At 67.8% G+C, this 26,662-nt stretch overlaps 3 protein-coding genes across 4 annotated transcripts in view; 1 reads left to right on the top strand and 2 right to left on the bottom strand.

The window, feature by feature from the left end:
- Positions 1 to 1,164, top strand: part of Dhrsx (dehydrogenase/reductase X-linked) — a 32,669-nt gene extending 31,505 nt beyond the window's left edge. The window contains exon 6 of the mRNA XM_077794224.1: positions 1,158 to 1,164. Coding sequence (XP_077650350.1) covers positions 1,158 to 1,164 — 7 coding nt within the window. The remainder of the gene's footprint in view (positions 1 to 1,157) is intronic.
- A 64-nt stretch (positions 1,165 to 1,228) lies between these two features.
- Positions 1,229 to 9,840, bottom strand: LOC144251129 (acetylserotonin O-methyltransferase-like). Its single transcript, XM_077794223.1, is given in 9 exon segments — positions 1,229 to 1,479; positions 1,885 to 2,007; positions 2,094 to 2,234; positions 5,383 to 5,501; positions 5,576 to 5,644; positions 5,948 to 6,077; positions 7,044 to 7,157; positions 7,160 to 7,217; positions 9,772 to 9,840. Coding segments are annotated over 9 exon segments (1,074 nt in total).
- A 5,508-nt stretch (positions 9,841 to 15,348) lies between these two features.
- On the bottom strand, positions 15,349 to 23,028 carry LOC113178189 (A-kinase anchor protein 17A). Of its 2 annotated transcripts, none has more exons than XM_077794102.1 (5): positions 22,893 to 23,028; positions 20,722 to 21,499; positions 20,069 to 20,217; positions 17,141 to 17,381; positions 15,349 to 16,306 (listed from the first exon to the last, which is right to left on the bottom strand). In XM_077794102.1, the coding sequence occupies exons 2-5, from the start codon at positions 21,481 to 21,483 to the stop codon at positions 15,431 to 15,433; spliced, it is 2,028 nt and encodes a 675-aa protein (XP_077650228.1). In that variant the 5' UTR covers positions 21,484 to 21,499; positions 22,893 to 23,028; the 3' UTR covers positions 15,349 to 15,430. The 2 variants fall into 2 exon arrangements, with proteins under 2 accessions (XP_077650228.1, XP_077650229.1); XM_077794103.1 differs by lacking the exon at positions 22,893 to 23,028 and adding an exon at positions 22,718 to 22,732.
- Between the last annotated feature and the right edge of the window lie 3,634 nt (positions 23,029 to 26,662).

Below are 26,662 nucleotides of genomic sequence, written 5' to 3'. Positions count from 1 at the left end.
AAGGAAGCCCTGGACCTGCAGCCCTGCCTGGCCTCCGGGCACAGCCTCCACCACCTTCCTCATAGACCACCTGTGACCTGCAGGGGACATGCAGGCGGGAAGTCATGTCCCTGAGAGGAGCCAGGGGACCCTCAAGGGGGGACTTCTGGGACCCTGACGCAGACCAGGTCCCGGGACCCAGGGGGACGAGGATCCTTCCTCCAACCCTAAAATCTGCAAGAACAGGTTCCACTGAGCACCAGGCAGCAGCGGCCAGGGGGACCCAGAGTGGCCGTGACCTTGGGGACTGGAGAGTCGGAGGTCACCCTGCTGTCCGTCCAAGTCAGGAGGGGACCTGGGCGGGGCTCTCTGGGGACTTCCCTGGGACCCCCATAAAACTGGAGGGCAGGAGGGGCACGCTGTCCCTGTCCTCTCTGAGAGGACCCCTCTGTCCCTTGAGAGTGTCCCCTGCCCCTTTCCTTCAACACGCTCCTGCCTGTCACTCTGAGTGGCAGCTCTGACGTCCAACAGGTTTGCAGGAATCGTGCTGGGGGGGTGGGTCCCAGTCCCCTGGGCCTGAGGTCGCCCTGTCCCCCCCGGGAGTCTCCCTAAGGAACCCGCAGCCGCGGATTTAATCGGCTTCGCCATTTGGAGGGAAGCGACGAAGAGAAATGGTGTCGTGAGACCCAGAGCGGAAGGCAGCGAGGGGACACACAGGACGCTCCTCTGTCCCCGGGTCCCCAGCCCCGCCCCCCGCCGGCTTGATGGACAGCCTTGGCCCTAGGGCGCCACCTGCCGGCGGATGCCCAGACGGCTCTGCCCCGGGTCCCGGGATGTCGCCATGGCGACCCGGTCCCCAAGGCTGTCCTGAGCACCCAGGGAGAAGGCAAAGAGGCTCCTCCCCAGGCCCGGCACGACCCTGCTGCCCAGTCCACCCACCGGCCCCTCTGGGAGCTGCGACCCAGAATCTCACTCTCCCTTTTGCAAGAAGGTCCCTGTGACACCAGGTCACCCCCAGGGGACGGTGACACGGTCCTCGGAGCCACTCTTGGATTAGGACCGTCCACCAGGGACACTTCCGTGCGGTCAGAGTGACCGCAGTGGACCTTCCCGGCTGGGTGGCTCTCTGTGCTGTGCGCCTTAGGAGACCGGGCACCCTCTCTGGGCCCCACCTGCAGGGCATGACGGTGGCCGTCCCCACCCGCCCCCCCGTGACACGAGCAGAGACCAGGGAGGGACACACGTCTCTTTATTGTCCTCGGGCCCCAGGGTGGCCGGCCCCGGACAGCGCCTTGGTGGCCAGGATGGCATCGTGGACGCCGCCCGTCCTGCGCAGCGCGAAGCCCCCGAAGCCGGCGGCGGCCAGCAGCGCGCGGAACTGGGCGGCCGTCCTCTCGCGGCCCTCGGCCTGCAGCAGCATGTTGAGCGAGCCCAGCAGCGTGGCCAGCGGGCCCCGGCCGTCCGCGTCCAGCACACGCTCCACCACCAGGACGCCGCCACCTGGGGGGCGAGCCACTGACCCCGGGGCCACCAGGACCCGTGACCTCAGGGGACAGCGGGGCACTCTCCCCAGGACACACAGAGGCTGTGTCCAGGACCCAAGGGCCACCAGGACCGGTGACCTCAGGGAACAGCTGGGCAGTGTCCCCAGGACACACAGAGGCTACACCCAGGACCCAAGGGCCACCAGGACGGTGGCCTCAGAGGACAGCTGGGCACTGTCCCCGTCACATGGAGGAGTCCGCTGACACGTGATGGATGTTGGCCCACGAGGAGCCCCGGCCGTCCCCCTGATTAGGTGGCTCTGGTGTCCGATGGCCCTCGAGGCCAGCCTTGCTGTGGCCACTCCTCTGGGAGGGCAGCCTGAGGGACGTCCCCCACCCCGCGCCCCGCCCTGTCCCCTACCGGGCCTGCAGGCGTGGTGGACGCTGGCCAGCAGCCGGGAGCACGTCTCGTCTGACCAGTCGTGCAGGACCCTGGCCAGGATGTAGAGGTCGGCCTCGGGGAGGGGGTCTGCGAAGAAGTCCCCTGCCACACAGGGGACGAGGGGACCTGGAGGGTCCGTGCGCCACATCACTCGCCCCCCCCCCCCCGGGAGTCCCCAGGACACCTACCTTCGCGGAAGCCCACCTGCCCTTCCGTCGGCAGCGGGAGGTGGGCCCTGGCCGTCTGCACCACCTCGGGGACCTCGAAGACGGTGACCTGGCACCCGGGGTACAGAGAGGCGCACTCCTGGGCCAGCGCCCCGGCCCCACCTGGAAGAGACCGCAGGCAGAGGACCATGGAGCGTGCCCAGCGTCGCGCACTGAGCCACAGGCACAGCCGCTCGGGGACCCTCTCTTGGCCCAGAGCCAGGTGTCCCAGCGGTGGCTCCGATGCCCGCGGACCGAGGGGCCTGGGTTCCCGTGTCTCTCGGGGACCTTGCTCAGCCTGTGAACAGGCCCTGCGTGTGGCCCTGGGATCTGGGCTGCTCGGGGCCATCTGTCACTGTGACAGGGTGCCTGAGGCAGGGCGCGTGTAGAGAATAGGAAAAAAAGGTTTGGTTTGGTTTTCATGCTGAGCCGGGGTCTCGCCGAGTGGCTTGGGCCTCGCCAAGTGATGAGCTTTGAACCCGCGATCCTCCTGCCCCGGCCTCCTGACCTCTGGGAGGACAGGCTGAGGCCCAGGCCAGGGGAGGGTTGGCTCTCCAGCCCCCGGTTCTGGTGGTCAGCGGCTACAGCTGGTGGCGCTCTTCCTGGTGGTGCCCGGCGAGGGACGTGGACGGAGCATCCACGCTCGGGCTGAGGGACACCTCGTCTGTCCCAGGGAGGCCCATGGACCAGCGGCGCGTCCGAAGCTTGTGAGGACAGCAATTCTCAGGACCCTGTGGGTGGCCCCAGGGTGGAGCCCACCACCCGAGTCTCCAAGGGCCATTGAGAACCACAGCTCCACCCGGGCACCCTCCATCAGCACAGCCAGAGGGCCCCGGGGAAAACCAAGATGGCGCTCGGGGTGTGGAGGCCAAGATGGCGCATGGGGTGTAGAGGCCAAGATGATGCATGGGATGTAAAACCCAAGATGGCGCTCGGGGTGTGGAGGCCAGGATGGCGCTCGGGGTTTGGAGGCCGGGATGGTGCACAGCTGTGGAGGCCAAGATGGCGCTCGGGGTTTGGAGGCCGGGATGGTGCACAGCTGTGGAGGCCAAGATGACGCTCGGGGTGTGGAGGCCAAGATGATGCATGGAATGTAAAAACCAAGATGGCGCTCGGGGTGTGGAGGCCAGGATGGTGCTCGGGGTTTGGAGGCCGGGATGGTGCACAGCTGTGGAGGCCAAGATGGCGCACAGGGTGTGGAGGCCAGGATGGTGCACAGCTGTGGAGGCTGGGATGGTGCACAGGGTGGTCCCCAGGATGGTGCACAGGCTGCGCACTGTCCCCAGTGGGACTTCCGTTCAGTGTGACTGGCGCTCTCAGAGCGAGGGCCCGAGGCTCCGACGGGCAGGGAAGGGAGGGACTGTCCATCTGGGGCGTGGTCTTCCTGCCCATGGCCGACCCCAGGGGACAAGAGTGTCCCCCGCAGAGTCTCCCCCGAGCCCCGAGGAGCTCGCCGTGTTCTGTGTCCACGTTCCCTGCTCCGAGCGCAGAGGTCCATGGAGAACTCCCGGGTCCTGCGGCCACGGATGGGCAGCCGGCGGCCAGCGGGTTTGCGGTGTGGGTTCCCCAGATGCGGGAGCCGGGCAGGCCCTGGGGCTAGTCTGCTTCCCCACTGTCCCCGCAGGCCATGGTCAGCAGCTGGGTCCCCAGCCTGGAGCGGTCAGGAGGTGGCGCCACCTAGTGGGGACCTGAGGTCACTGGACCAGTGTGCTGCAGGGTCACTGGGACCCCAGGCTTGTCCTCTGCTCTTCTTTCTCCTCTGCCACTCGCGCCCACCGTCATGTGCGGCTGCCCCAAGGCCCCACCTCCAAGACGGGGACCCAGAGTCGACTTTTCTCTTGACCAGTCGCATGTCTCGGGCTTTCGTCGCAGTGACCAGAGCTGAGTGTCACAGGGCCACACGGGGAGGCACTGGGGTGGCCCACCGTCCACTGCTGACCCTGGTGGGCAGGCGGGGACTGGGTAGTTGGGAGAGTCTCGGTGACAGTCAGGTGGAGGACGTCCCTAGTTGTTTGTCCTGTGACCCTGGGCGGTGGAGGCAGTGGACACTGGCTTGGAGGGTGATGACGGATAAGAGGAGGCTGGGTGTGTGGCCGGGAGGGACTGGCCTTCACAGGACGGTCAGGTCACCAGTGTTATGGTGCAGCCATCGGGGTCCCCTTAAGCTCACGGGAGACCATGCAAGACGGTCCAGAGGTGGAATGAGTGGGTTGTGAGAGGTGTAGACTGAAAGTGGATTAATCCACTTGGATGGACTCACTCGGTGTAGACTGAAAGTGGATTAATCCGCTTGGATGGACTCACTCGGTGTAGACTGAAAGTGGATTAATCTGCTTGGATGGACTCACTGGGTGTAGACTCATAGTGGATTAATCCGCTTGGATGGACTCACTGGGTGTAGACTCATAGTGGATTGATCCGCTTGGATGGACTCACTGGGTGTAGACTCATAGTGGATTGATCCGCTTGGATGGACTCACTGGGTGTAGACTGAAAGTGGATTGATCCGCTTGGATGGACTCACTGGGTGTAGACTCATAGTGGATTAATCCGCTTGGATGGACTCACTGGGTGTAGACTCATAGTGGATTAATCCGCTTGGATGGACTCACTGGGTGTAGACTCATAGTGGATTAATCCGCTTGGATGGACTCACTGGGTGTAGACTCATAGTGGATTAATCCGCTTGGATGGACTCACTGGGTGTAGACTCATAGTGGATTAATCCGCTTGGATGGACTCACTGGGTGTAGACTCATAGTGGATTAATCCACTTGGATGGACTCCCTGGGTGGTGACTGCAGCAGGTGGGGTGTGGCTGGAGGAGGGGGTCCCTGGGCTGTGCCTTGGGGGTCTCTGTCCTGTCCCTGGTGAGCAGAGCTCTCTCTGCTCCCTGGTGCCCTGTCCTGAGCTGCTCTCCTCCTCCAGGCCCTGCCGCCATCTTGTTCTGCTCCCCTTGGGCCAGAGCCATGGAGTCGGCCACCAGGGACTGGACCTCGGACACCGGGAGCCCCAGAGAGACTCTTCCTCCTCTGATTGTCCTTGTTGGGTCTTTTGGTCCCAGTGGCACCCAAGCAGCCTGAAGGAGCTTCACTTCCTACTTGAAGGAACTGACCAGTCCTGGGGTTGGCCGCCCCTGGGGTCATTGGGACCCCAGGCTCTTCCTCTTCCTCTGCAAGACCCCAGGCATCAGAGCGTCCCCTGAAATCCGTGGTGAACACTCTCCCCGGACACAGCAGGAAGGACAGTGCCCACGTCCGAGGACACTCACCCCCGAGGTCGCAGACGGTGCGGAACGGGGACAGGTCGAAGGCGGTCAGCACCCGGCGCCCGTCGACGCTCCAGATCTCCTGCAGGCCTCGCGTGAACTGCAGCCGCTCGGCCGGGGACCTGGGTGAGGGACGGCGCTGGTCAGGCTCAGACCGAGGGTCCACACCTGCGCCTCGCACGGCTGGGGCTCTCACCTGTAGATGGCCGCGAACAGGTCCCCCGCGGGGACGCCGAAGGCCCTCAGGTACTGGTTGCTGCCCTGTCTGAGGAGCAGGAAGGTGTGGTCACCCCTCGGACATTGGGAGCATCCGCGGGAGGACCCAGAGGTGCCCTGTCCCCTCACGCTGTCCCCTCACCCGCGGATCTCCCTGCAGAGCTGACCCCTGCAGAGCTGACCACTCTTCTCAGGCTCAGCCTCCCCCCCCTGCAGGGCCCCTGGTCCACCACACCCCGGAGCCCAGCGTGGACAGCTCCCCTGCTGGCCACCATACCTGCCCCTCCCCCGGGGGCCATCGCCCCTGCCCCGGCCCCACCTGAGCCCCCGGGGACAGCTGAGGCCCGCCCACCTCACGGCGTCGGCCAGGTGGGCCCAGCAGCGGTAGGTGGTGCTGCCCAGGTACCGGAGCATGGCGCGCTGGCCCGTGGGGCTGCGGCTGGTCAGGTAGGCGCGGGCCAGCTCCGAGTTCGCGTACCGGGCTGGACAGGCGGGGAGGGCGGGGACCCGTCAGAGTGGACGTCACGGCGGCGTGGTGTCCCCAGCGCGGGGCACGCGACCTCCACCCGACGCCCCAGGGCAGCCCTGCGGGTGGGGGCGGCCGGGAGGAGCGGGCGCGGATGGGCAGCGGGCAGCCCTGCGGGGGCTCCTCTCTCCTGGTGCGCTCGGGCAGGGCGCAGTGCGCGCAGGGACCCCGTGGGGAGGGCGCAGCGGGCGCAGGGACCCCCTGGGTGAGGGCGCAGCGGGCGCAGGGACCCATCGCCACCTGCTCTGCGCCTTTCCCATTATGTAGGTCCGAGGGGCGAGTCCTGGCTCCAAGAAGGGGCAGCCGCCCTGTCCCCCGGGGTTCGCTCAGGGCCGCCCCACTGTCCCTTGGAACGGGGCACGGGGTCTCCCTAAGTCCAGGGGGTGGGGCGGCCGGGGCAGTACGGGGACACGTGGTGGATGCCGCAGGTCAGAGGTACACATCTGGGGGTCAGCGCCCAGAGGACCACAGGGACCTGGTTCTGCATTCGCAGTGCCCCTCAGCGGAGGGACACGGGCCTGCCCCTTCCCGGTTCCCGTCGCTGTGACCAAGAACCTTGGAAAACCAACTGGAAAAACATGAAACTGTTCTTTGGCTCTTGGTCACCTGTGGTGACCATCGGGTCTGTGGCCGGGCAGGGCATCATGGCAGGAGCGCGTGGTGGACCACAGCGGCTCTGCTCTAGGCGGCCAGGAATCAGGCAGAGAGAGACAGAGGAAGAGACTGGGGTCCCAGTGTTCCCCCGGAGGCCACACCCCCAGTGACCTCACCTCCCGCTAGGCTCCACCTCTTAAAGGCCCACCGCCTCCCAGAGCCTCAAGCCCGACAGCGCCCCTGGTGGGCGGGGAGCAGCTGTCCACCGCGACCCGCTGGCAAACGTGGCCGCTGGCCCTCCGCACCCTCCCCCACGAGGGCAGCTCACCCGTCCCCCCGCGGGTGTCCACGTCCAGCAGCCGCAGGGGCACACAGGCTGCCAGCAGCAGCTCTGTCCCCCGGGGGCTGGCGCCCAGGCCTTCGGAGATGGCCGCCACGTCCAGGGCCCCGGGGCCTCGGCCAGCAGGTCGAAGAGGCCCAGCTCGCAGGCGGCGAAGAGAACCTGCGGGAAGGCCAGGGCGTCCTGGTGACCGGGGGCGTCCTGGTGACCGGCCCGGGGATCCCCCGAGGCCCCGATTCTGATTCCCTTGGTGACGGGTCCATTGCCAGTGGACTCTGGGCTCTGAGAGAGGTGGCACGGGTCGGGCTCGTGGGTGACCTTCTGGGCCATCTGGCCTCAGTGGAGGACGTCCCTGGGTTCCAGCCCGTGACCCCAGCCAAGGTGGCCGCTTCTTAGATTCCACGGAGAATTGTCACATGACGGAGCACCAGACTCGAAAAGAATGAGAAGCAGGGGCCCAAGGCTGTCTGCGTAGGAGAGTGGCCACCTGGGTCCCGGAGCCCAGAGGGAGGAGCAGCCCAAGTGGCCACCAAGGGATGAAAACAAAACGTGGCCATCTGCACGGTGGAATAGTGCTCGGCCATGAAAAAGGAACGAAGCACCCCCCCCCCCCCGTTGAGGCTACGACATTTCAACCTTGGAAACAGGTCAGACGAAAAGTGGGACAGTCCCCAAGACGAGGAGGGTCCAGTGCCATGTCTGTGGAGCACCGGACAAGTGGGTCCCTAGGACACAGGTGCCTGTCGGTAGGGTGTCGAGAGGCGCTGCGCCACATGGACCCACCGCGACCCACGACTCGGGTCAACCCTCTCCCCGTCCTGCGCTGGCCGACTCTCTGCCCGTGACGCTGCGGTCATGTCCCTCTTCCCTCCTTTTGGGGGGTGGGGACGGAGCCCGGGGGTGCCTAACCACGTCCCGAGGTGTCTCGTGTGTTACTTAGAGGCAGTGAGTTGCAGAGGCTGGCCTCCACCTGGCGGTCCTTGTGCCTCAGCCTCCAGAGCCGTGCGTCACGGCCGGCGTGCACCCCTGCGGCCAGCAGAGGGCAGCATGACGACGACACTTTTGTCCATCTGTCCACTGTGTTTTAATGACGATGACAGTAATGGACCCACAGCCCTGACACAGGGACGTCCCTGCAGTCCCCTCCGGGTGGCCCTCACTGGTGGCCTGCTCTGTCCCCGAGTCTCCTGCTCTTTTCTGGAGGCTGCCCTGGCCTCCCCTGTTCAGGAGGCTGGAGGCCGTCCTGTGGACGCCGGAGACCTGGGGCGTCCTGCTGGGGGCAGCTTAGTGACCGCGTGAGCCTCGCGTCCAGCTGGTTCTGTGGAGGTCGCTGATCCTCCCTGTGGTCCGAGGGTTGGGTGGTGCAGCTGGGGCCCAGTCAGCTGCCCCGGCCACCTGTCCTGCTGAGAGTGTGCCAGGTGCGCGGGGCCACGGCCGACCTGGTCCTGTCAGGTGGAGGTGATGCTGCTCGGGGTGGACGCTGAGGCCGTGGGGGCCGGAGGCGGGTGACCCTGTTCTGCCGGCTGGGCCCCTCCTGGCCGCCAGGGGGGCTGGCCCCGTCCTCTGGGGTCTCACTGACTGACCGCCCTGGGGGGGGGCCTGGTTCTGCTGGACGGGCCGTGACTTGTGTCCCCTGGACAGACTGCGTCCCCCCGGAGCTGCCCGCCCCCTGCTCTGTTGGGTCCTGCTGGGGGGGGGACTTCTCTCTGGGGACCCTGCCCTGGCCATGGCTCTGTCACGGGGCTGGCCCACGTCCTGCTGTGACACGGGCTTCCTCGGTGACATCCTCTGCTCCCTGCGTGGGGACGTCTGACCGCCCTACGGTCGCCCTGCGGACGCTCCAGGTGGGGGACGGGCTCTTAACTGGACTCCTCTCGGGGCCTGGGCGTCCAGGGGAGGGGCTGCCCGTGGAGGGTGACCCTGCTGCTCCCTCACGTCACCCGGTGTCCCCTCTGGTGACGACATTCTTGTCCTGGGACTCGGGACCCGCCTGGGAGCAGCCACGGTGCCGGGTCCTCTCTAGGCGGGCGAGGGGCCAGGGACAGGGTGGGAGGACACTGCGCTGTGGGCAGAGGCTCCCGGCTCTCAGGTGACCGCTGCAGAGCCTGAGGGTCTGACCGGGCAGGGGACCAGGACAGCCGTGACCGTGGGTGGAGGACAAGCTCCGCCTGAGCTGTCCCCGAGCTGTCCCTGAGCTGACCCCGAGACCGGCCGCCCTTCCACCTGCAGCGGCAGACTCTGGGCCACAGGGGACACCAGCACCTTCCCTGACCAGAGCCGGCCTCTCCAGAGGAGGCCTGGACAGGGCGGCCCCCACACCACGGAGAGCCGGGGGGAGGGGGAGCATCGTTCATTTTGGGGGGCACTGGGGACTGACCCCCGAGCCCCGCCCCCTGACCCCGTCCCCTGAGCCCCGCCCCCTGAGCCCCGCCCCCTGAGCCCCGTGTTGCATTTTATTGAGGGACAGGGCCTCGCTGAGCTGCTCAGGGCCTCGCTGCGGCTGAGGCTGGCTCTGACCTCGCCGTCCTCCTGCCTCGGCCTCCCGAGCGCTGGGTCCACCGGGGAGCGCCGCCTGCCCGGCTGCCTGTTCACGACCGTCCTCCTGCGACCCCACGGGAGGTCCCCACGGGGTCCCTGGGCAGTGACGGGCTCTTCCTAGGGCCGTGCGGGAGGCGCAGCGGGTCCCACCCGCGCCCGGGCGCCCCGCGGCTCCTACCTGGGAGACCATGAAGCCGTGCGCGTGCTCCTGCAGCAGGCGGAAGGCGGGGTCCAGCGCGGAGCCCATGGTCCCGTCTGAGCCCCTGGTCGTTGCTCCAGGGAGCGCCGGCCCCAGGGGCGTGCGACAGCTGGGGACCGCACCTCTAGGCAGGCGCCTGAGCCCGGGTCGGACTCCGCAGGAACCAGGGCCTTATCTAGGGATCACGCACGCGGCGGAGGGGCCGGCCATCTGCTCTCTGCCCCGTGCGCACACGGCCCTGCGGTCGCCAGGGCAACAGCGGACGCACCTCGGCCGTCAGCAGACAGAGGACACCGCAAACCAAGGTGCTCCCCGGCCGTCACCGGGGTCACTGGGCGTCCCAGGCCCTGGCCTCCTTCCAAAGGGCAGGGCGGTTCCGGTTGTCCCCGGGGATCCAGGGGCGGAGGCCCAGCAGAGAGGCTCCCTCCCAGCCCCACAGGGCGGGACCTAGAGGGCGGGCTGTCAGGGGACCAGGGTCCCCGATGGGCTCCCTCACGGGCTCCAGGGAGGCTCCAGGCGGAAGCTGGGCGTGGCTGGGTCACACCTGACCCCAGCAACTCTCGGGAGGCTGTGGGCGGAGGACGGCGAGTTGGAGGCCAGCCTCAGCAGCTTGGCGAGGCCACTTGGCGAGACCCAGCCTCAACCCAAGTGAAGAACAGGACCGGGATGAGTCTGTCAGCTGCCCCCCAGATAGACAGAGCTGCCCAGGACACGCGGTCGGACACCGCGGGGGAGAGCCTGAGGCAGCCTGGGTGTCACTGGGAACCAGCGGTGACCGTGGCCGTCCCCTCAGGGGGCAGCGTGCGCACAGGGCCCTCTCAGGCCAGGGCGGGGCTCTGAGGCTGGGAACCTCGGGGGGTCCTGCACCTTCCCCCAAGGACACCAGGGGACGCCTGTCCTGGAAACCCTGGCCCCGGGTGACACGGGCTCTGTCTCCCCGGGGCCTTGAAGGCCACTCTCAAGGGACAGACGACCCTGCAGGGCTGGGCGGAGTGAGGCCGGGTGGGTGGCCAGGGAGACCCAGCACAGGCCCCAAGGGTCCTCGTCCTCGTCCACTGTGAAATGCGCTCGTAAACACGGGGCGTCCTGATGGTGGACGACACAGGGTCCCTGACGGCTGCACAGCGCCTGACGAGGCTGCCTCCGCTTCACGACCCGGTGGCTTCAAACACGTCCCCGTCGCTTTGATACGTCTAGGAGCACCAGGCTGCGCGAGGGTCCCGGGAACCCCACCCCACCCCTCTGGGAACCTCGAGGGCGTCCCTGGAGAAGGGCCCCAGGAAGGGCCATCAGGTGACAGGGGGTCCTCAGGCCATGGCCGTGTCCTCCCCAGAGACAGAGGAGGGGACACAGACACAGAGGAGGAGCCCCGTGGGGACGGAGGCAGAGACTGCAGTGAGGGGCCACCAGTCCGGGGCCACCATTCCAGGGCCACCTGGAGCCCAGGAGCTGGAGAGGCAGGAGGAGCCCCCTGGACACCGTGCCGGGATCTCAGCCTGGGACCCTGGTCCAGCCCCCGTCCTCCGGGGTGGGCAGCTGCTGAGGCTGAAGACCCTCCCCACCCCAGTTTGCCCACGGCAGTCCTGGGACCCCGCAGCCTTCCTCCCGCGCGGTCACTGTCCAGGACACGGCTGAGGCCCGCGGAGCCGGCGGTCTCTACGGACGCCAGGCCAGCAGGAAGTGCAGGGGGGACGAGAGCGACCCTGCCTGCCCGGTCAGCCGAGGACCCGAGGACGGGGTGAGGGGGAAGGGCAGTGTCCACCAAGCTCACCCTGGGAGGCCCCGAGAAGGGACGCCCTCGGCCTGCCACCAAGACTTGGCAGCTCCTCAAGATGGCCAGCCCGGAGCCAGGGGAAGGGCAGGGAAACCCACAGCAGTGGGCGCCGCTGTCCTCCCGTGGGGACAAGAGGCCGACCTGTGACGGGTGTTCCCAGTGTGCATACCGGGTGGCTCAGGACCTAGGAAGGCCACCTCCGTCCAGGGCAGAGGCCCTCGACCCGAGAAGGACACCCAGCCCTTCAGCTGCCCGTTCCCACCGGCCCGGGGCCTGGAGGCCACGCACGCACCTTGCACCCTGGGTTCGTGGGCGCGGGGCGTTTCCTCTAGGGCGTCCGCTGTGGACGGTGAGTCCGCGGTGGACGGTCCCTCCACGGGCACCTGTCCTCAGGCTGCGTCAAGGCCAGCAGGCAACCGCGGTCCTACTCCGCTGCCTAGTGCAGGTGGCGCTCAGTGAACAGGGAGGGGCCAGGTGTCCCCTGACCACGCCCCTCAATGCACAGGGAGGGCCCAGGTGTCCCCTGACCCCGCCCCTCAGTGCACAGGGAGGGCCCAGGTGTCCCCTGACCCCGCCCCTCAGTGCACAGGGAGGGCCCAGGTGTCCCCTTACCACGCCCCTCAGTGCACAGGGAGGGCCCAGGTGTCCCCTGACCACGCCCCTCAGTGCACAGGGAGGGCCCAGGTGTCCCCTGACCCCGCCCCTCAGTGCATAGGGAGGGCCCAGGTGTCCCCTGACCACGCCCCTCAGTGCACAGGGAGGGCCCAGGTGTCCCCTGACCACGCCCCTCAGTGCACAGGGAGGGGCCAGGTGTCCCCCGACCACGCCCCTCAGTGCACAGGGAGGGCCCAGGTGTCCCCTGACCACGCCCCTCAGTGCACACAGAGGAGCCCAGGTGTCCCCCGGCACAGGCCACCTCCGTATAGAGTCAGCTTAGACTTTAAAAGTGTCCCCAGGTCACCGAGGTCCGGGACCCGGGTCACCTCCCCCAGGTGAGGCCCGGCTGGCCCAGTACCGGGCCGCCTTGGTCCTGCGGTCAGGAGGCAGAGCTGGCGCCCAGGTCCCTCCACACAGGGGCTGAGGGCCAGGCAGGTCCCCGGGGAGGGGAGGCCGGCGTCCTGGCCCAGGGTGGCCGTCTCCTGGCTCAGCCAGGGCCGGGCAGGGCACTGGGGACGGCTCTGGTGCCCACCATGGGGCTGCTCCCCGCCCCCAGCAGAGGCCGGGGAGGTGAGGGCGGAGGCCGGAGGGTCAGAGCAGGGACAGAGGGGGCCTGCCCGTGGACACTCGCTTCAGCGCCAACGGGCCAGCAGGGGCCCTGGGGGACGTCATCGGCAACACCCTGCAGCCCGGGCTGTGCGGGAGCTGGGCCCGAAGCCGAGGGGAGCCCCTGAGGACTTCAGCTGGTGCTGGCCCCCGGTCCCCAGGACACGCCTGGGGGCACGTGCCTGGTCTCAGGACGTCCCCGTCCTGCACCCCGGTCCCCAGGCCGTCCTGAAGGGCACTCTCTGCCATCCTTGCGACCGGACGCCCCGATGGCCGGCCTCCAGCAGGGACCCGCGGGGCCTCTCCCTCCCATATACCGTGGTCGAATGCGAAGACGCGGCGGAGACCAGGGAAGGCGCCCGTGTCCCGGACGTCACTGAGCCTGTGCACCTGGAGCCAGACGCCCGGCTGGCTGCCGTCTCCCGGGTCCAGCGGAGCCGTCCCCAGCCCTGTCCACACACCTGACACAAATGCTGTGCCCAGCTTGTCCACCCCAGGGCAGAGGCCTGCGGGGACCAGGCCGGTCCCGGTCTGAGCCGCGAGGTCAGCAGCCCTCGCCCAACACCAGACACCCCCAGCCTCCGCTTAACTCTCGGGCCTCCAAAGGGGAACGCAGGGCACTGACGGTCAGCACTGTGCCCATGGCCCTGTCTCGATGCCCCTGGACCCCCGCGCCCACAAGGCCACACACACACCCAGTGTGACATCTATGTGTCCCTCTCCCCAGGCCCAGTCCCCTCAGTGCCTGCGTGGCTCCCAGGCCAGGGCCTGTCCCCAGTATTCCTCCGGCCAGGCTGGGAGTCTGAGCACATCAGCTGGTCAGTGCCTGGCCTCCCCTGGCCACACCTTGACCTTCAGCCACATTCACTCCCTCCTGACGGTGGGACACAGGGTTCCGGTCCCAGGGTCCTCGCCTGCTGCACCCAGCTCACGGGGCTCTGCCCGCTGCCCCCTGGCCCTGTGTCCTCCTGTGCCCACTCCCGACACCCAGGGAAGCAGGGGACAGTCCTCACCAGCCCCTTCCCGGGACACACGACTCACTCATCAGGCCCACACTCAGCAGCAGGCTGGCGGCTGGCCAGGGGCAGGGGACTTAGGGAGGACCCAGGTGACGAGAGACGCCAACGTGCGCCCTGGTTTCTGATTGGGTTAGAGCTCGGGGTGAACAGGGGCACGGCCAGCCCTCGTGGCCTGGGACCCTTCAGCCAGGGCCACCGTGGGTGCCGTGACGTCCTGGGGCAGGCGGCCATCTGTCGGGGCTGTCTCTGGTGAATCCAGTCTCCAACCGGGTCTCGGCCCCCGCTCTGCCGGCCCACGGCTCGGCTCGGGTGGGCGTGGCCGGATGGGCGTGGCAAACAGCAGGGTGCCGCCCCCGTGGTGGGTGGGCTCTCAGGGATGCGCGCGTACCAAGTGGCCAGGGGCCTGGAACCCGCAGCCCAATGCCCTCTGCACCCAGGTCCACCAGGCTGCGCTGACCATGCCGTCACAGCCCCCGAGGGTGCCGGTCCTCCCGCTGTCCCAGCACGACTCCCGGGACACGGGGACGGACCACACGGAGCTCTGGGCTCCAGAGGCGGCTGTCCAGGAGGCCTTCCTGCCCGGCCTCCCCAGGTAGACGGTGACCGAGGCTCACGGGAGCACAGGAGGGACCAGCACCGGGCCCCATACCTGGGACTGCCGAGCCTCGCGGGCCAGAGCCGCACTGACCCACCAGGCTCCTGACCTCATGGCCTCGAGGGACCCGCCTCCCAGCAGCTGCCCTGGAGACGCCGGAGGACAGTGGGGACACGGGAGGACCGCGGGGACACGGAGCGCCGCAGCAAAAGCACACAGGGCGACAGCCGAGTTCGTGGAAAAGGTTTATTTCACCGTAAAAAGGCAAACTGCAGTGAACACGTCCTCCCAAGGGGCGGCCAGCTACCAAGTGTCTGAGCTTCACGTCTGAGGACACGGTAGAAAACGGCGTCGGGCCGGGGCCCTGGGGCCGGGGCGCTGTGGCCGTGGCCGTCGGGCACATTCCAGGTAAAAATAATTTAGCAAAACGGCTTCATAGAAAAACCACCGCTGACCCCTCCTAGAACCGAAGCCTGTAACCAACTCGGGCTTCACCGCCCGGGGACAAAAGTGGAGGGTCTGAAGTCGAGGGGCATCGGGCGGCCTGGCCCCTGGCCGTCACCTCGGTGGCTGGCCATCCCCGGCTGCCACTCCGGATGGGTCAGTTAGGACAGGAAGAAACCCAGCCCCAGGGCGGCTGCGGGAGGGGACGCCCCGGCTGGGGTCTGGAGGGTCCCGGCTTCCGGCAGCACAGGCCGGGGGCGCGCCCGGAGCGCACGGGTCTGTGCGCCTCTCCCGATTCCGAGGCAGGCGACATTAAAGCTATCGGGTCAACAGTTTCAGAGGAGAACTAAAGCTCGTGGCGCGGGGCCGACGTGGCCAGCTGGGCCGTGGAGACTGGAGAGGGACCCGGCACCGTCTTCCGGCAGGTGGCCAGGTGGCGGCCGTGGGTGGCTGGGCTGCGGGAGCCGGGCGTGGCGGTGCGCGGGCGGGCGGAGATCGCGGAGCGGGCGGGTCCTGGCCCCTGGACGCCGGCGCCGCCCTTCATTACCTGTTCCAGGCACTGCGGTGCCTGCTGGGGGAGCGCGAGCGCGAGCGCGGGCTGCTGCGGCGGCGGTGGCGGCTGCGCTTCCGGCTGGCGCTGCCCCTGCGCTGCCGGCTGCGCTCTCTGCGGCCACGCCTGTCCTTGCTGTGTGACCTCCGCGGGCTGGCGCTGCGCCGCGGGCTGCCGTCCTTGTCCTTGTGCTTCTTGTGGGAGCGCCGCTCCTGGCGCGGCCGCCCGTCCTCGTGGCTGCCCGTGCGCCGGGCCCGGCTCCTCTCGCGCGCGCGGCGGTCCTCGGCGCTGCCCTCGCGGCTGGCCCGGCCGCGGCCCCGGCTGGGCTCGCGGTTGCACTTGTCCTGCTCGGAGCGCGCCTCCCTCTTGGCCAGGCTCTGCTCGCCGCAGGCGGGGGCGCCCCGGGGCGGCTGCGCGTTGTCGGGGATGCAGGAGAGCACGCCGGCGCACCTCTTCTCGGGCGAGCCGCCCTCCTGGCCCGGGATCTCCTCGGCTGCGTTCCCGTTCACGCTCCGGGGGGCGCCGTCGGCCTCGGGGCGCGGCGGGGTCTCCTTGGGGGTCCCGGGGGGCGGCTGGCCCAGGAGCGGGTGCAGCGAGGTGGCGCCCACGCCGCCGGAGGACACGGTCTGCAGGATGTCCAGCACGGGCTGCAGCAGGTCCTCGTGCGGCCGCGCGTCGTCCGTCTTGCGGCTGAGCAGGATGCTGAGCAGGCGCTCGCGCAGCTCCCGCTCCCGGCGCTGCAGGCCGAGCGCGCGCTCCTTCTCCTCCTCCACGCGCCGCAGCTCGGCCTCCTGCAGCCGCCGCCGCTCCTCCTGCTGCTGCAGCCGCCGCCGCTCCTCCTGCTGCTCGGCTTCCTGCAGCTTGGCGGCCTGCGAGGGGAGGACGACAGCTCAGGGACTGCAAGCCACGCGGGCCACGCGGGAGCTAGAAGGACTGCCTGGCGGCCAAGGCCGGGGAGCGGAGGACGTCACCCGGGGCCTGGGCCTGCAGAGGTGAGGCCGCCTGACCATCCCGGGTTCCCGGGGACAAGCAGTCTGGTCGCCCGGGGGGCAGGCGGGCTGGGCCTCGCCCAGCGCCCCAGGCGCCCCACCAAGCCTGCGGTTAGGGCGCAAGCGGTGGCCGCCGCGGGAGCGGAGCCGGGACTAGGCGGCGGCCTGGCCCGGGTTAGTGTCTTCAATATTCACCATGGACGGGAGCTGAGCTGCCCCTCTGGCCAGGCTGCTTCCCGGGGACCTGAGCACAACTGCAATCAGACAACAGGTTATGGGGCGCCGCCGGCTCCCCGGGAGCTGGACCACGGCCCTGAGTGCGCTCAGCGTGGCCGGACTCACCGGGAGCCTCGGCAGGGGCCAGGCAGCTCTGGTCCGCAAGGCTCAGGGCCCAGGCCACCGCACCTGTCGGTCCCGCCCAGGGACGCAGGTGCAGCGGGCGCCCTCCTACAGTGTGCTCCGCCTCCTCCCCACGTGGGCGGGCGGTCAGGGCCGGCAAGGAGGCACCGCCAGAGGGGCGCGAGGGGCAGCCACCTGGCCATCAGCAGGCCACACCTCCAGCCGCGCACCAGCCTTGAAGGCCAGCACGCCCCTCCCAGGGCCGGCCACAGGCAGGGCTCTCCCTGGCACGGCTGGGTCCCAGGGATGGCGCCCAAGGCCAGGCGCGGAGGACCCCCGCCCCCAGGTCGGCGCAGCCGCGCCCGCAGCCGGTACCTTGGCCCTGCTCAGCAGCTCGGCGACCAGGCGGAGCGACTGCAGGTTGCGCTGCGCCAGCAGCAGCTTGCGCTCCTCCAGGCGGATCTTCTCCTGCAGCTGCCGCTGCTCCTCCGCCTGCAGCTTCTCCAGCTTCTTCTGGCTGCGCCGCGACTCGCGCTCCCGCTGCTTCTGCTCACGCTTACGCAGCTTCTCCTCCCTCTTGCGCTCCCGCTCCAGCTCCTCCAGCGCCTTCTGCTTCCTGCGGGGAGCGGGGGCTGCTGGGGCCGCTGCGCAGACCCGGAGTAGGGGCGAGGCTGGGGGACACCCCCAGAGACGCAGCCCACCAGGGACCCCTGGGAGCGGGGGGGGGGGGGCCTGGGGAGGGGGCACCCAGTCTGGCAAGGGGGGCCCACCCCGGCCCACCCCACACCAGGGGCACCTGGGGCACCTGGGGCCCAGGCCAGCCGCTCACTCCTGCGGTCGCCCTCTGAAAGAGGGCACCCTACGCACGGGCTCTCGGCCACAGCGGAGACAAGACAGAGGATCCAAAGGGAAGTGAGGCACAAGCCCGCTCGGCCAGTACCAGGTGGCCAGCAAGACCACAGGGGCGCGCCGCCTCAGCCGTCCAGCAGAAGCACAGGTTTGCGCTGACGGGACACAGGTCCCTGTCACCTGGGCTTGGGCAGAGGCGGCTGCCCCCGGGCTGCTCAGGAGGAAGAGGCAGAGGGCAGGACCCCCGAACACCCGAGGAGACCGCCCGAGTGACAGGCGGAGGAGAAGGCAAGAGGCCCACAGGTGCACAGCCACCTGGGGACGAGGCCTCAACAAAAGCCAGGCCACCAGGACAGAGGAACACTGACCACGGGCCTGGACCCGACAGAAGGCTGGAGAGCCTGGGGGAGGGACTCCTCCTGTCCCCTCCCACTGTTGGAATCCAGGTGACAGTGACCACTGCAGACTCCATCAAACTGCACCCTGAACACCGGCTAGCGGTGCGGCCACCCGCCCCAGCAGCCTGCAGCTGGTCAGCCAGGCCCTGGGGCAGCCCTCGGAGCCCTGCTTTCGATTTCCCTGGGGATGGGGACACTGCAGGAGGCCCCTGGTCTCAGCCAGGCAGAACCCAGGGGGCTGCTGGGAGCAGAGGGCTCCCCACAGGCTGTTCCGCGGGACCCCAGAGACCCTGGCGGTCCCCACAGCAAGTCCCCAGAGCCTCAGCAGGCAGACCACCAGGACCCTGGCCCCCGAGAGCAGGATCAGGGGCACAGAGGGACGCAGGCTCCCAGAGGACGGGAGGACCGACGACCAGTTCATCGCACCTCCGCCTGGCTTCAAATTCCCGCAAACCAGCTGCGTGGACGGGCCCAGGCAGACCGTCCACAGGCCAAGAGGGGGACCCACTGAGTGCCCCCAGCCCAGAGACGTGGCAGAGCCACGAGACGGGCCCCAGGAGCTGAGAAGGGTCCCTGCTCCCAGCAAGGGGTGGGCACAGCACCAAGGTCAGGAGGGACCCAGGGGCAGGAGCAGCCACGGGAGCCATGGCACCCAGAGGTCCCCATGCCACACGGGCTGAAGTGGGGGCAGGGTCACAGCAGTCCCTGGAGGTCCTGCGTGTGGCTGCTGCCTGCAAGGGTCCCAACCTGGTCACCCAATGAGCAGCAAGTCTCATGTCCTTGTTGAACCTGACTCCCACCGGGCAGAGTCGTGGGAGCCTCCTGGGCCCCACTCTGGCCAGAGGAGAAGCTGTGGGGGTGCTCTGCCGCCCCCCAGGCCAGCTCGCCCCTCGGCCTGGCCTGCCTCTCCCCGGCCGGGCTCCACAGGGCGCCCCTCACCCTCTGGCCTCCTGTCCCCCAAACTGACGCCCCCTCCCCACCGGGCCATCTGCCCTGCAAGGCCATGACAAGGCCATCTCCCCAGGCCCCCCATCTGGTGAGGGGACGGAGGCCCCGCTCTGGTCATGACACATCTGAGCTGCTTTCGGGAACACCCAGGAGCTCCTGCCACACGGGGAGGCCCGTGGGAGGGCCACAGCCTCCGGCTCCAAGAACAGGCCCGGGCACAAGAGACCAGAGCCTGTGGTACTGCTGCCACCCGAGCCCCTGCCCTGCCTCCAGGCTCTGTCCCAGATGCAGGACGCCAGGCCCCGTGGTCACCGTAAGACCCAGAGCACCTGTCACTCAACTCCAGCTCCGCCAAGGACAGCTGGGCCCAAGCACACTGCGCCCACGGGGCTCGTCCCCAAGGCTGGGGGGCAGCTCAAGATTCCTGGGGTCACACAGGACGGACCCTCTGTGGAACCTAGGGCTGCGGCCGCTGGAGCCACTGGGCACGCGTGCGGCACTGCCCACTCATGCACACCCACGCAGAGCCCGCTAGCACCTGAGAAACCAGGGGAACAGTGGCCGACGGCGGGGAAGAGCCCCACCCCGTGGGCAGCGCGCACGCTCAAGGGCCAGCAGCAGGGCACGCGGCGCCACAGAGGAACCGCAGCTCGTGGTGGGCAGTGGACCTGTCCCCGCCCGAGCTGCACGGAACTGCGCCCACGTCACGGCCAGTGCTGTGCCACAGCGGCAGGCGGCCCTGCCCGGGTGGCCCTGTCAGCCCCACGACAGCCAGAGCCCCCCACGCCTGCTCCGTGGCCCACGTCCCCCCACCTCTGGTGGCACCCGCAGCCCCCACCCACGGCACGCGCTGGTTCTGGGCGCAGCAGGGTCCCCGCCTCAGGAGGCACAGCCCGGGTTCCGCAGACGTCCCTCCCACGGGCGCTGGCCAGCAGGGGCAGGGCAGGGCAGGGCGGCGTTCGCCCACGGTGGGCCACGCTCACGCACGTGCTCACGCACAGCCACCGCGCACGCAGGCCTCCAGAGGCAAGCTCAGGACACACGAGCACGCACGGGAGGCAGCACGGCACGCACGCTCGGGCACGCGCACGCAGGCAGGCCCGCGTACCTCTCCTCGGCGCGCTGCCGCTCCTCCGCCTCCTTCTCGCGGCGCTTCTGCGCCTCGCGCTGCCGCTCCAGCTCCTGCAGCTTCTGCCGCTCCAGCTGCCGCTTCTTGATGGAGGCGTCGCTCAGGTGCTTGGTGGAGTCGAAGGAGACCTTGAAGCAGGACACGGGCCGTGGCGGTCTCCGCAGGCACCTGCTGCCCTGGGGACCAGCCGAGCGACCTGGGCCCTGGCCACGGGGCACGCCACCCCACAGTGGTGTCCCTCCGCGAGGCAGCGCGGCCCCCAGGAAGCCACAGCCCTGGGCTCGGGTCAGCCCACCGTGCCTCTGCGCCTGCCCTCCGGGGACTGCGGGCTAGCTCGAGGGCACCGTGTGGCACCCCTCCCTGGCCAGGCCACCCTCCCCTTCAGCACAGCCATCAAGCGGGCCTCGTGCGAGCACTGTCACCAAAGCCCTGCTCTGGGGCACGTCCGCGGAGTCCGGGGTATCCAGGCTGGAACCCGGTCTGAGGGACCCCTGGGGGCAGCAGGCTGCCCCGTTTCCCTGGTTCAGTCCCCCTGCTGGCCCCCCGCTCCAGGGCTGTCCCCAAGAAGACCGGCGCCTGAGGCTGGCCTCTGGGAACCCCCTCCCCTCCCCCACGCCGGGAGCGCCGCCCACCTTGATGTTGCAGGCCACGGCCTTGCCGTCCTCGCCCTTGAACATGAGCTTCATGCCGCGCAGCGCGCTCATGGCCTGGATGAAGCCCACGTACTCGCGGTACTGCACGTAGGCCTCGAAGTTGAGGTGGCCCCCGAAACTGAAGGTGTGGAAGTTGCGGCCGGTCATCTCCTCCCGGTAGGGGTCCAGCATGGGGATGTCCACGTTGCGGATCTCCCCGAACTTCTCGAACACCTTCACCAGCACCTGCTCGCTCGGCTTCTCCGAGCCCGACTCCTTTTGCGCGAACCACTTGCAGGGCAGCCCCTCCAGGTGGATGGTGTCCGGCCGCTCCCCGGGCAGCGTCTCGTTCATGTCCTTGGCGTCGCGGAAGAAGGAGTCCCAGTCGTGGCGCGTGGGGAAGTCGATCTTGAACTCGGCGGCGCGCACCTTGAGGATGTCCGAGAAGCCGCTGAGCTTGATGGTCTTGCCGTCCAGGCAGGCCAGGAAGGACCGCACCAGGCTGCGGTTCTCCACCTCACCCTCGAAGCGGATGAAGTCCATGGTGCTCTTGGAGATGCGCAGCGTGGAGAACTGGTGGTGCTGCACCATGCCCTTGAGCCGCTCCATCACCTCCCAGTTGGAGATGGACTTGCCCGGCTGCTTGAGCTGCGGCAGGGCCACGCTGATGGTCATCTTGGTGATGGGCTTGAGGTACAGGCCGTAGGAGGGGCACAGCTCCACGGCCTCAGACGTGTCGTGCACGATGGTAGCCGCGGCCATAGCCGGGACCTGGGGCCTGAAACACAGAGCGCAGGTCGGGGCAAGGCCAGGGCCGAGGGGACCCAGCGCTCAATTCAGAACTTGAGCCCAGGGAGCAGAGACCGCGGCCCTCCCCGGTCAGGGGCCTTCCTCTGCTGAGAACGACTTGCGTATTGACTTAGTCCCCAAGAGTGGGATGCGAAGGGGAAGGCACTGGCCGACTGAGGCTCTCCAGGGAAAGTGAGGACCCTCGGCCTCCAGGACTGGACACCTGCCCCAGCACCCAGCTCCCCAGGATGAACATGACCAGTCCCCCGTCCCAGGCGCAGTAGGTAGGGGCAAGCCGGACAGGCCGACTCCAGGGGAAGGTGCAGAGGACACCAGGGGGAGGAAGGGACAGAGAGCCCTGGGCTCCCGCCACTGGGAAGGAGGTGGCCCTGTGGTGGCCCTGTATGTGGTTTGACGACAGAAAAGTCAGAGGAAACAACCCGGAACACGGACCCTGAGGGCTCACTGGGGGCAGGCCAGCACCAGTGACCGCAGGGCCTCTCCAGAGCCCGGACTGGGACCTGGCCCGCGCCTCCCAACCACCCAGCCCTGCTCTGCCGGTCAGCTGGAACTGCTGCAGGTGGACGGCCACCCACACCTTCACCTGCAAGCTCCCCGCCAGGCCCTGAGGCACAGGACACGGCCCGCCCTCCACCGCCTGAGGCCAAGATGCAGGGTGCCAGGGCAGGGGACACCACCTGCCCAGCAGGAGGGCCTGTGTGGGTGTCTGGACAGAAGCCTGTGACCCTCCCGCAGGGCTGCAGGGCCGCACCAGGCGACTGACCCGGAGCCAGGGCAGCTCTGCCACCTGCCAGTACCCCGCCCCCGGCCTCCCGGGGACGACCACCCTTCTGTCGTGCCGCCCGCGACCCCGGTGGTCCCTAGAGCCCCTCCCCCCGCAGGGAGCCCAGTACAGCGGGTCACCGCGGACCTCCGCGGCCCGTGCCCCCACGTCTCCCGAGCCCTGGCAGCGCCGTGCAGTGCAGCGGCTCGGCCCGCGGCCCCGGAGCGACCCCGCCGCCGCCGTCACCGGGGCCAGCCCCACCCCCACCCTCCGGGCACCGCCCCCCGGCGCCCCGGGCCGCGAGCCCCCAACCCCCGCACGCCGTTGGCCACGGCCACCCTCCACCCGCCCGGCGCCGGAGTCGCCCCCACGACCCCGCGGGCCCCCAAAGCCCACCGAGCCGGCCCCGGAGCGGCTCCGCACCTCGTTCCCGGAGCGACCAGGTACCTGCCCCGTCCAGGCCCCGCCCCGCCGCCAGGCCCCGCCCACCGCCAGGCCCCGCCCCACCCCGCCGCCAGGCCCCGCCCCCGCCGCGGCCCGGCCCTCCCAGGGCGGCGGTTGGGGCGGCCGGGCCGGCGCCAGAGCGCGGCTCACTCACCGGCGCGGGGCCCCGCCTGCGTCCCGGCCCGCCTCCGCCGCTGGCCCGCGCTCCCGCCGTTCCCCGACGGCCCCCGGGCAGGCACTGCCTCCCCGCCCGGCGCCGCCACCGTCCGCCGGAGGCGCCCCTGACGCGAACCGCCGCCGCCGCCGCCCGCCCCCTGTGACGCACTTCCGCTTCCGGAGCGGGACTCGCGGAAGCGGACGCGCGGCGGCCCCAGGCTGCGCCTCGGCGCCCTGGCACCGCCCCTAAGAGGCGGGACTTCCGGGCAGCCGGAGGCTGCCCTGCGCGTGCGCGCGTCCGTCCCGCCCCCACGCGGCCACCTGTGGCTGGGTCAGAGTGGAGGGCTGTCGCAGGGGTCCGGACGCAGCTGTGCAGCCCCCGTGCAATGGATCCTTGGTGTGAAACCGTCCAGGATGTATCTGTAAATCCCACAGGGAAATAAAGTAGCAGGATTGTAAATGACAGGTCATATGCTAATGCACTGCATGCCATCCAGGTCATGGGCCTGTGTCATTGTCACTGATGGGTGACAGGCCCACACGACCATGATTCTGTGACTCAATAATGGGATGCGTGAATGCCATGCAGTTCTCCCCTACAGGGGGATCAATACTACGGTGGTTAGTGGGGTGACAGACTAACCTAGGACATGGCAATCCCAGGTCGTAGTCCTCGGGGACATAGTGAAACTGCACAGCTAATGCGACGTGCTCGTGCAAGGCGACAGAGTATGCCTAAGTCCCACGCCAGGCAATGCCACGGTCTGGAATCTCCTCGTGCACTTCTCAGCTGATGGCGTGCTCTAGGTACAGTCCACGAGAATGACCCCATGGGTAACAGGATCCCATGATACCTGGGTGCATGGCCCGTCGTCGGGCCACCGTGCGCACGAGCTCCCTGGGATGAAGTCTATAGTGCAACAAAATCCTGTGACACGATCGTTCGTGATAGGCCACGTTCTAACCGGGTGTGTGCAGTGAGTTCCCGGGGATCCATTTCTGCAGCAGAGTAAAATGCACGAGGTGATGGTTCCTGATATACCTAATTAACATGGTGTGCGTGAGTTCCCTGTGACAAAAGTGCATGAGAAAATCCTGTCATCGTCAGTGACACATAAGATAAATGATACGCGAACTCCCGTCAACCTCACCCCCACGGCTACTCTAAGAAAACCCCAGAACACGGTGCCTCCTGGTATCTGAGATACTGACGTCGCACACGGAAAGTCCCTGCCAGAATTCGGTGACTCAATAATGGGATTAGCGGATGGCACCAATCCCTCACGCATGTCACTCACCCGTTCCCGATTAGTACGTCTAACGTCAAGGACTTCTTTGGTGGGGACTGAACTGTAGCCTGGGAAGCTCGGACCATCTGCCCGATTCTTGGCAAGCCGCGGGGTGACCCTGCCCCAGATCTGTCACAGGATTCCCAGTGACGTCACCCTACCTTGGCCACCTGTTCAAAGGCGTCACGCCCTGACTTCCAAATGTCCCCGGTGTTTGTGTCATGCTGCCTGGCACGTCTCTGGGCCAGTCGCCCCTGAGGAGCTGCTAAATTTAGAGGCTGCGTTTGCAAAGCAAATTAACAGGTGACCTGGGTGGGTTCCCTGGTCACCAGCCGGCACCTAGAGGTGGCACATGCATAGCTCATGGGCTCCCCTCCGGTTCTCTGTGCAAGGGAAATGCGATATATCACCGTGTGCCACGAAGGTGTCCAAGCAGGTGACCTCTAGCTAGTGAGACGAGGGTTTGCCCTCGGTGGGCCTGACCTAATCAGGTGAGCGCATCTCCCCACCCCCACCCCAAGAGGGTCTAGAACTCAGAACTAAGAAATCAGAAGGACGTCCAGGTCTCCCTAACCATGGGCCCTCTCTCTGGGTCCCTGTCTCTTTCCCCAGAACGGCTCCCTCCCACTAGGTGGCACACGCGACCTTGATGCACCAGGCCAGGAGGTGGTGGCCATCCTCTTGTGGACCTTGCCCTTACAAGGTGACAGTCACCCTGGGCACCTCACCCGCTGCTAGAATATTCTCCACCCATCCCGGAGCTTCCGACGCACCTATCTGTCTATCCTCCTCAGCAGGACAGACGGAGCAGGGCACAGAGGTGTCACGGAAGTGACCACTCTGTGAGTCTCCATCAGGACGAATCTGTCCTCTCCTGGTGGTGGGTGTACAGACCCGTCCCACTTTTCCCGGGAAGTCCGAGCTCCCTTCCGCCTGTTCATTACCATTCTCAATGCTCACCCGCCACCTTTGACTCAGCCACCCCTCGGCCGGCACCCCTCCCGCAGAACTGTCCCCCGTACAGGGCACACAAAGTTGCACATACTGCATGTGCATGCATTAGCCCCCACAGGCACGCAAGGTCGGTGGGCTAGAAGCATCTATGCAGATATGCACACCGGTCTGCTTCAATCCAGCTGGCGGAAAATCGGGGCGTCCCTGAGATCACCCATGAGCTGCAAAGAAATCAGGAACCACATTGCCTACGGCTGCAGGTTCGCTTTAGGGGAAAGATGCATCTTAAGGTCAGCCACGGGGCCGGGCGCGGTGGCCCACGCCTGTCATCCCACCGGCCCTGGAGGCTGAGGCAGGAGGATGGCGAGTTCAAAGCCAGCCTCGGCCAAAGGGAGGCCGTAAGCAACTCAGGGAGACCCTGTCTCTCAATAAAATGCAAAATAGGGTTGGGGACGGGGCTCAGGGGTCGGGGGCCCCTGAGTCCAATCCCTGGTATATAAAAAAAGAAAAAAAATATATATATATGGGGGCCCATATCTTTGGGTTAAATTTCCACCGGCCCCAAACCCAAGCCAAAAAGAAAAACAAAAATAAAAAAGTGCATCATCTGCAAATCGATTCTTGGAAGCAAACTGCAGAGATCAAGAAGGGCCAGGAAGAAGGGGGGGGGACTCTTGGGGACCAGCAGGAAGCAGAAGAGGGGACCCGGGCTTTCTGAAGAGTCGGGGAGAATCTGCAGAAAGTTCCGCACCCAGGTGGGGCCCCTTTCAGAGGTGACTCAGCCGCACTTCCCCCTTCCCTGGGCCGCGGTCTGTCGGTCTGTCACGCCACCCGCCACCCCGCCACCCTGCCACCCCGCCACCCCGCCACCCACCAGAGAAGCGAGGTGTTTCCTGCAGCCCGTGTTTGTTGATGGACTCGGTTCCTCCTCCCTCGGCCGCTTCAAAGGGGGACCCTCCCCGCGCACGCGGGTGGCTTTGTGCCAATGCATGAAGGGTCCCCCTGCTTGGGCGCTGCTGTGTCCGAGTGTCCCCCAGAGCGTCCGAGGTGGAAGGCTGGGTCCCCAGGGTAGCACTGTCCAGCAACGTGGCTCTGGGGAGGGGACTGGATGGTCAGGGCTCTGACCTCACCAGTGGGTGAGTCCAATGGTGGATCCGTAGCTGGATGGACCCTGGGGACCGGTGGGGACTGCAGGAAATGGAGGTTCGTTGAGGCTATTGACGCCTTAGGGACATGTCCTCGGGGGCCACAGGGCATCCTCAGCGCTGTCCCTTCTCTATCTCGGCTTCTTGGATTCCATGAGGCGACCAGCTGCATCCCACCAGTCCCTTCCGCCATTTTGTTCTCCCTCCCGGAGACCCAAAGCCAAGACTCCAACCAACCAGCCACCGTGGATTGAAGCTTCTGAGACACCGAGCCCACCGTTGCCCAAGGAGCACATTCCATCTGGTCCCAGCTGCTGTGGGCTCAAGCTTGCCTCGTTGACCAGAAAGGGGAGGGACATAGTGTCCACGGGGGCTTTGAT

The sequence above is a fragment of the Urocitellus parryii genome, chromosome Y, assembly GCF_045843805.1.
Source record: "Urocitellus parryii isolate mUroPar1 chromosome Y, mUroPar1.hap1, whole genome shotgun sequence".
NCBI classification, from domain to species: Eukaryota; Metazoa; Chordata; class Mammalia; order Rodentia; family Sciuridae; genus Urocitellus; species Urocitellus parryii.
The sequence above is the reverse complement of the archived record's forward strand: the minus strand, read 5'-3'. Positions and strand labels throughout refer to the sequence as shown.

Coding starts and splice junctions, on each gene's coding strand:
- LOC113178189 (XM_077794102.1), bottom strand. CDS start 21,483: ATGGCCGCGGCTACCATCGTGCACGACACGTCTGAGGCCGTGGAGCTG. Junction 17,382..20,068: donor CGGCAGCGCGCCGAGGAGAG/GTACGCGGGCCT, acceptor CGCTCCCCGCAG/GAAGCAGAAGGCGCTGGAGG. Junction 16,307..17,140: donor AGCTGCTGAGCAGGGCCAAG/GTACCGGCTGCG, acceptor CTCCCCTCGCAG/GCCGCCAAGCTGCAGGAAGC.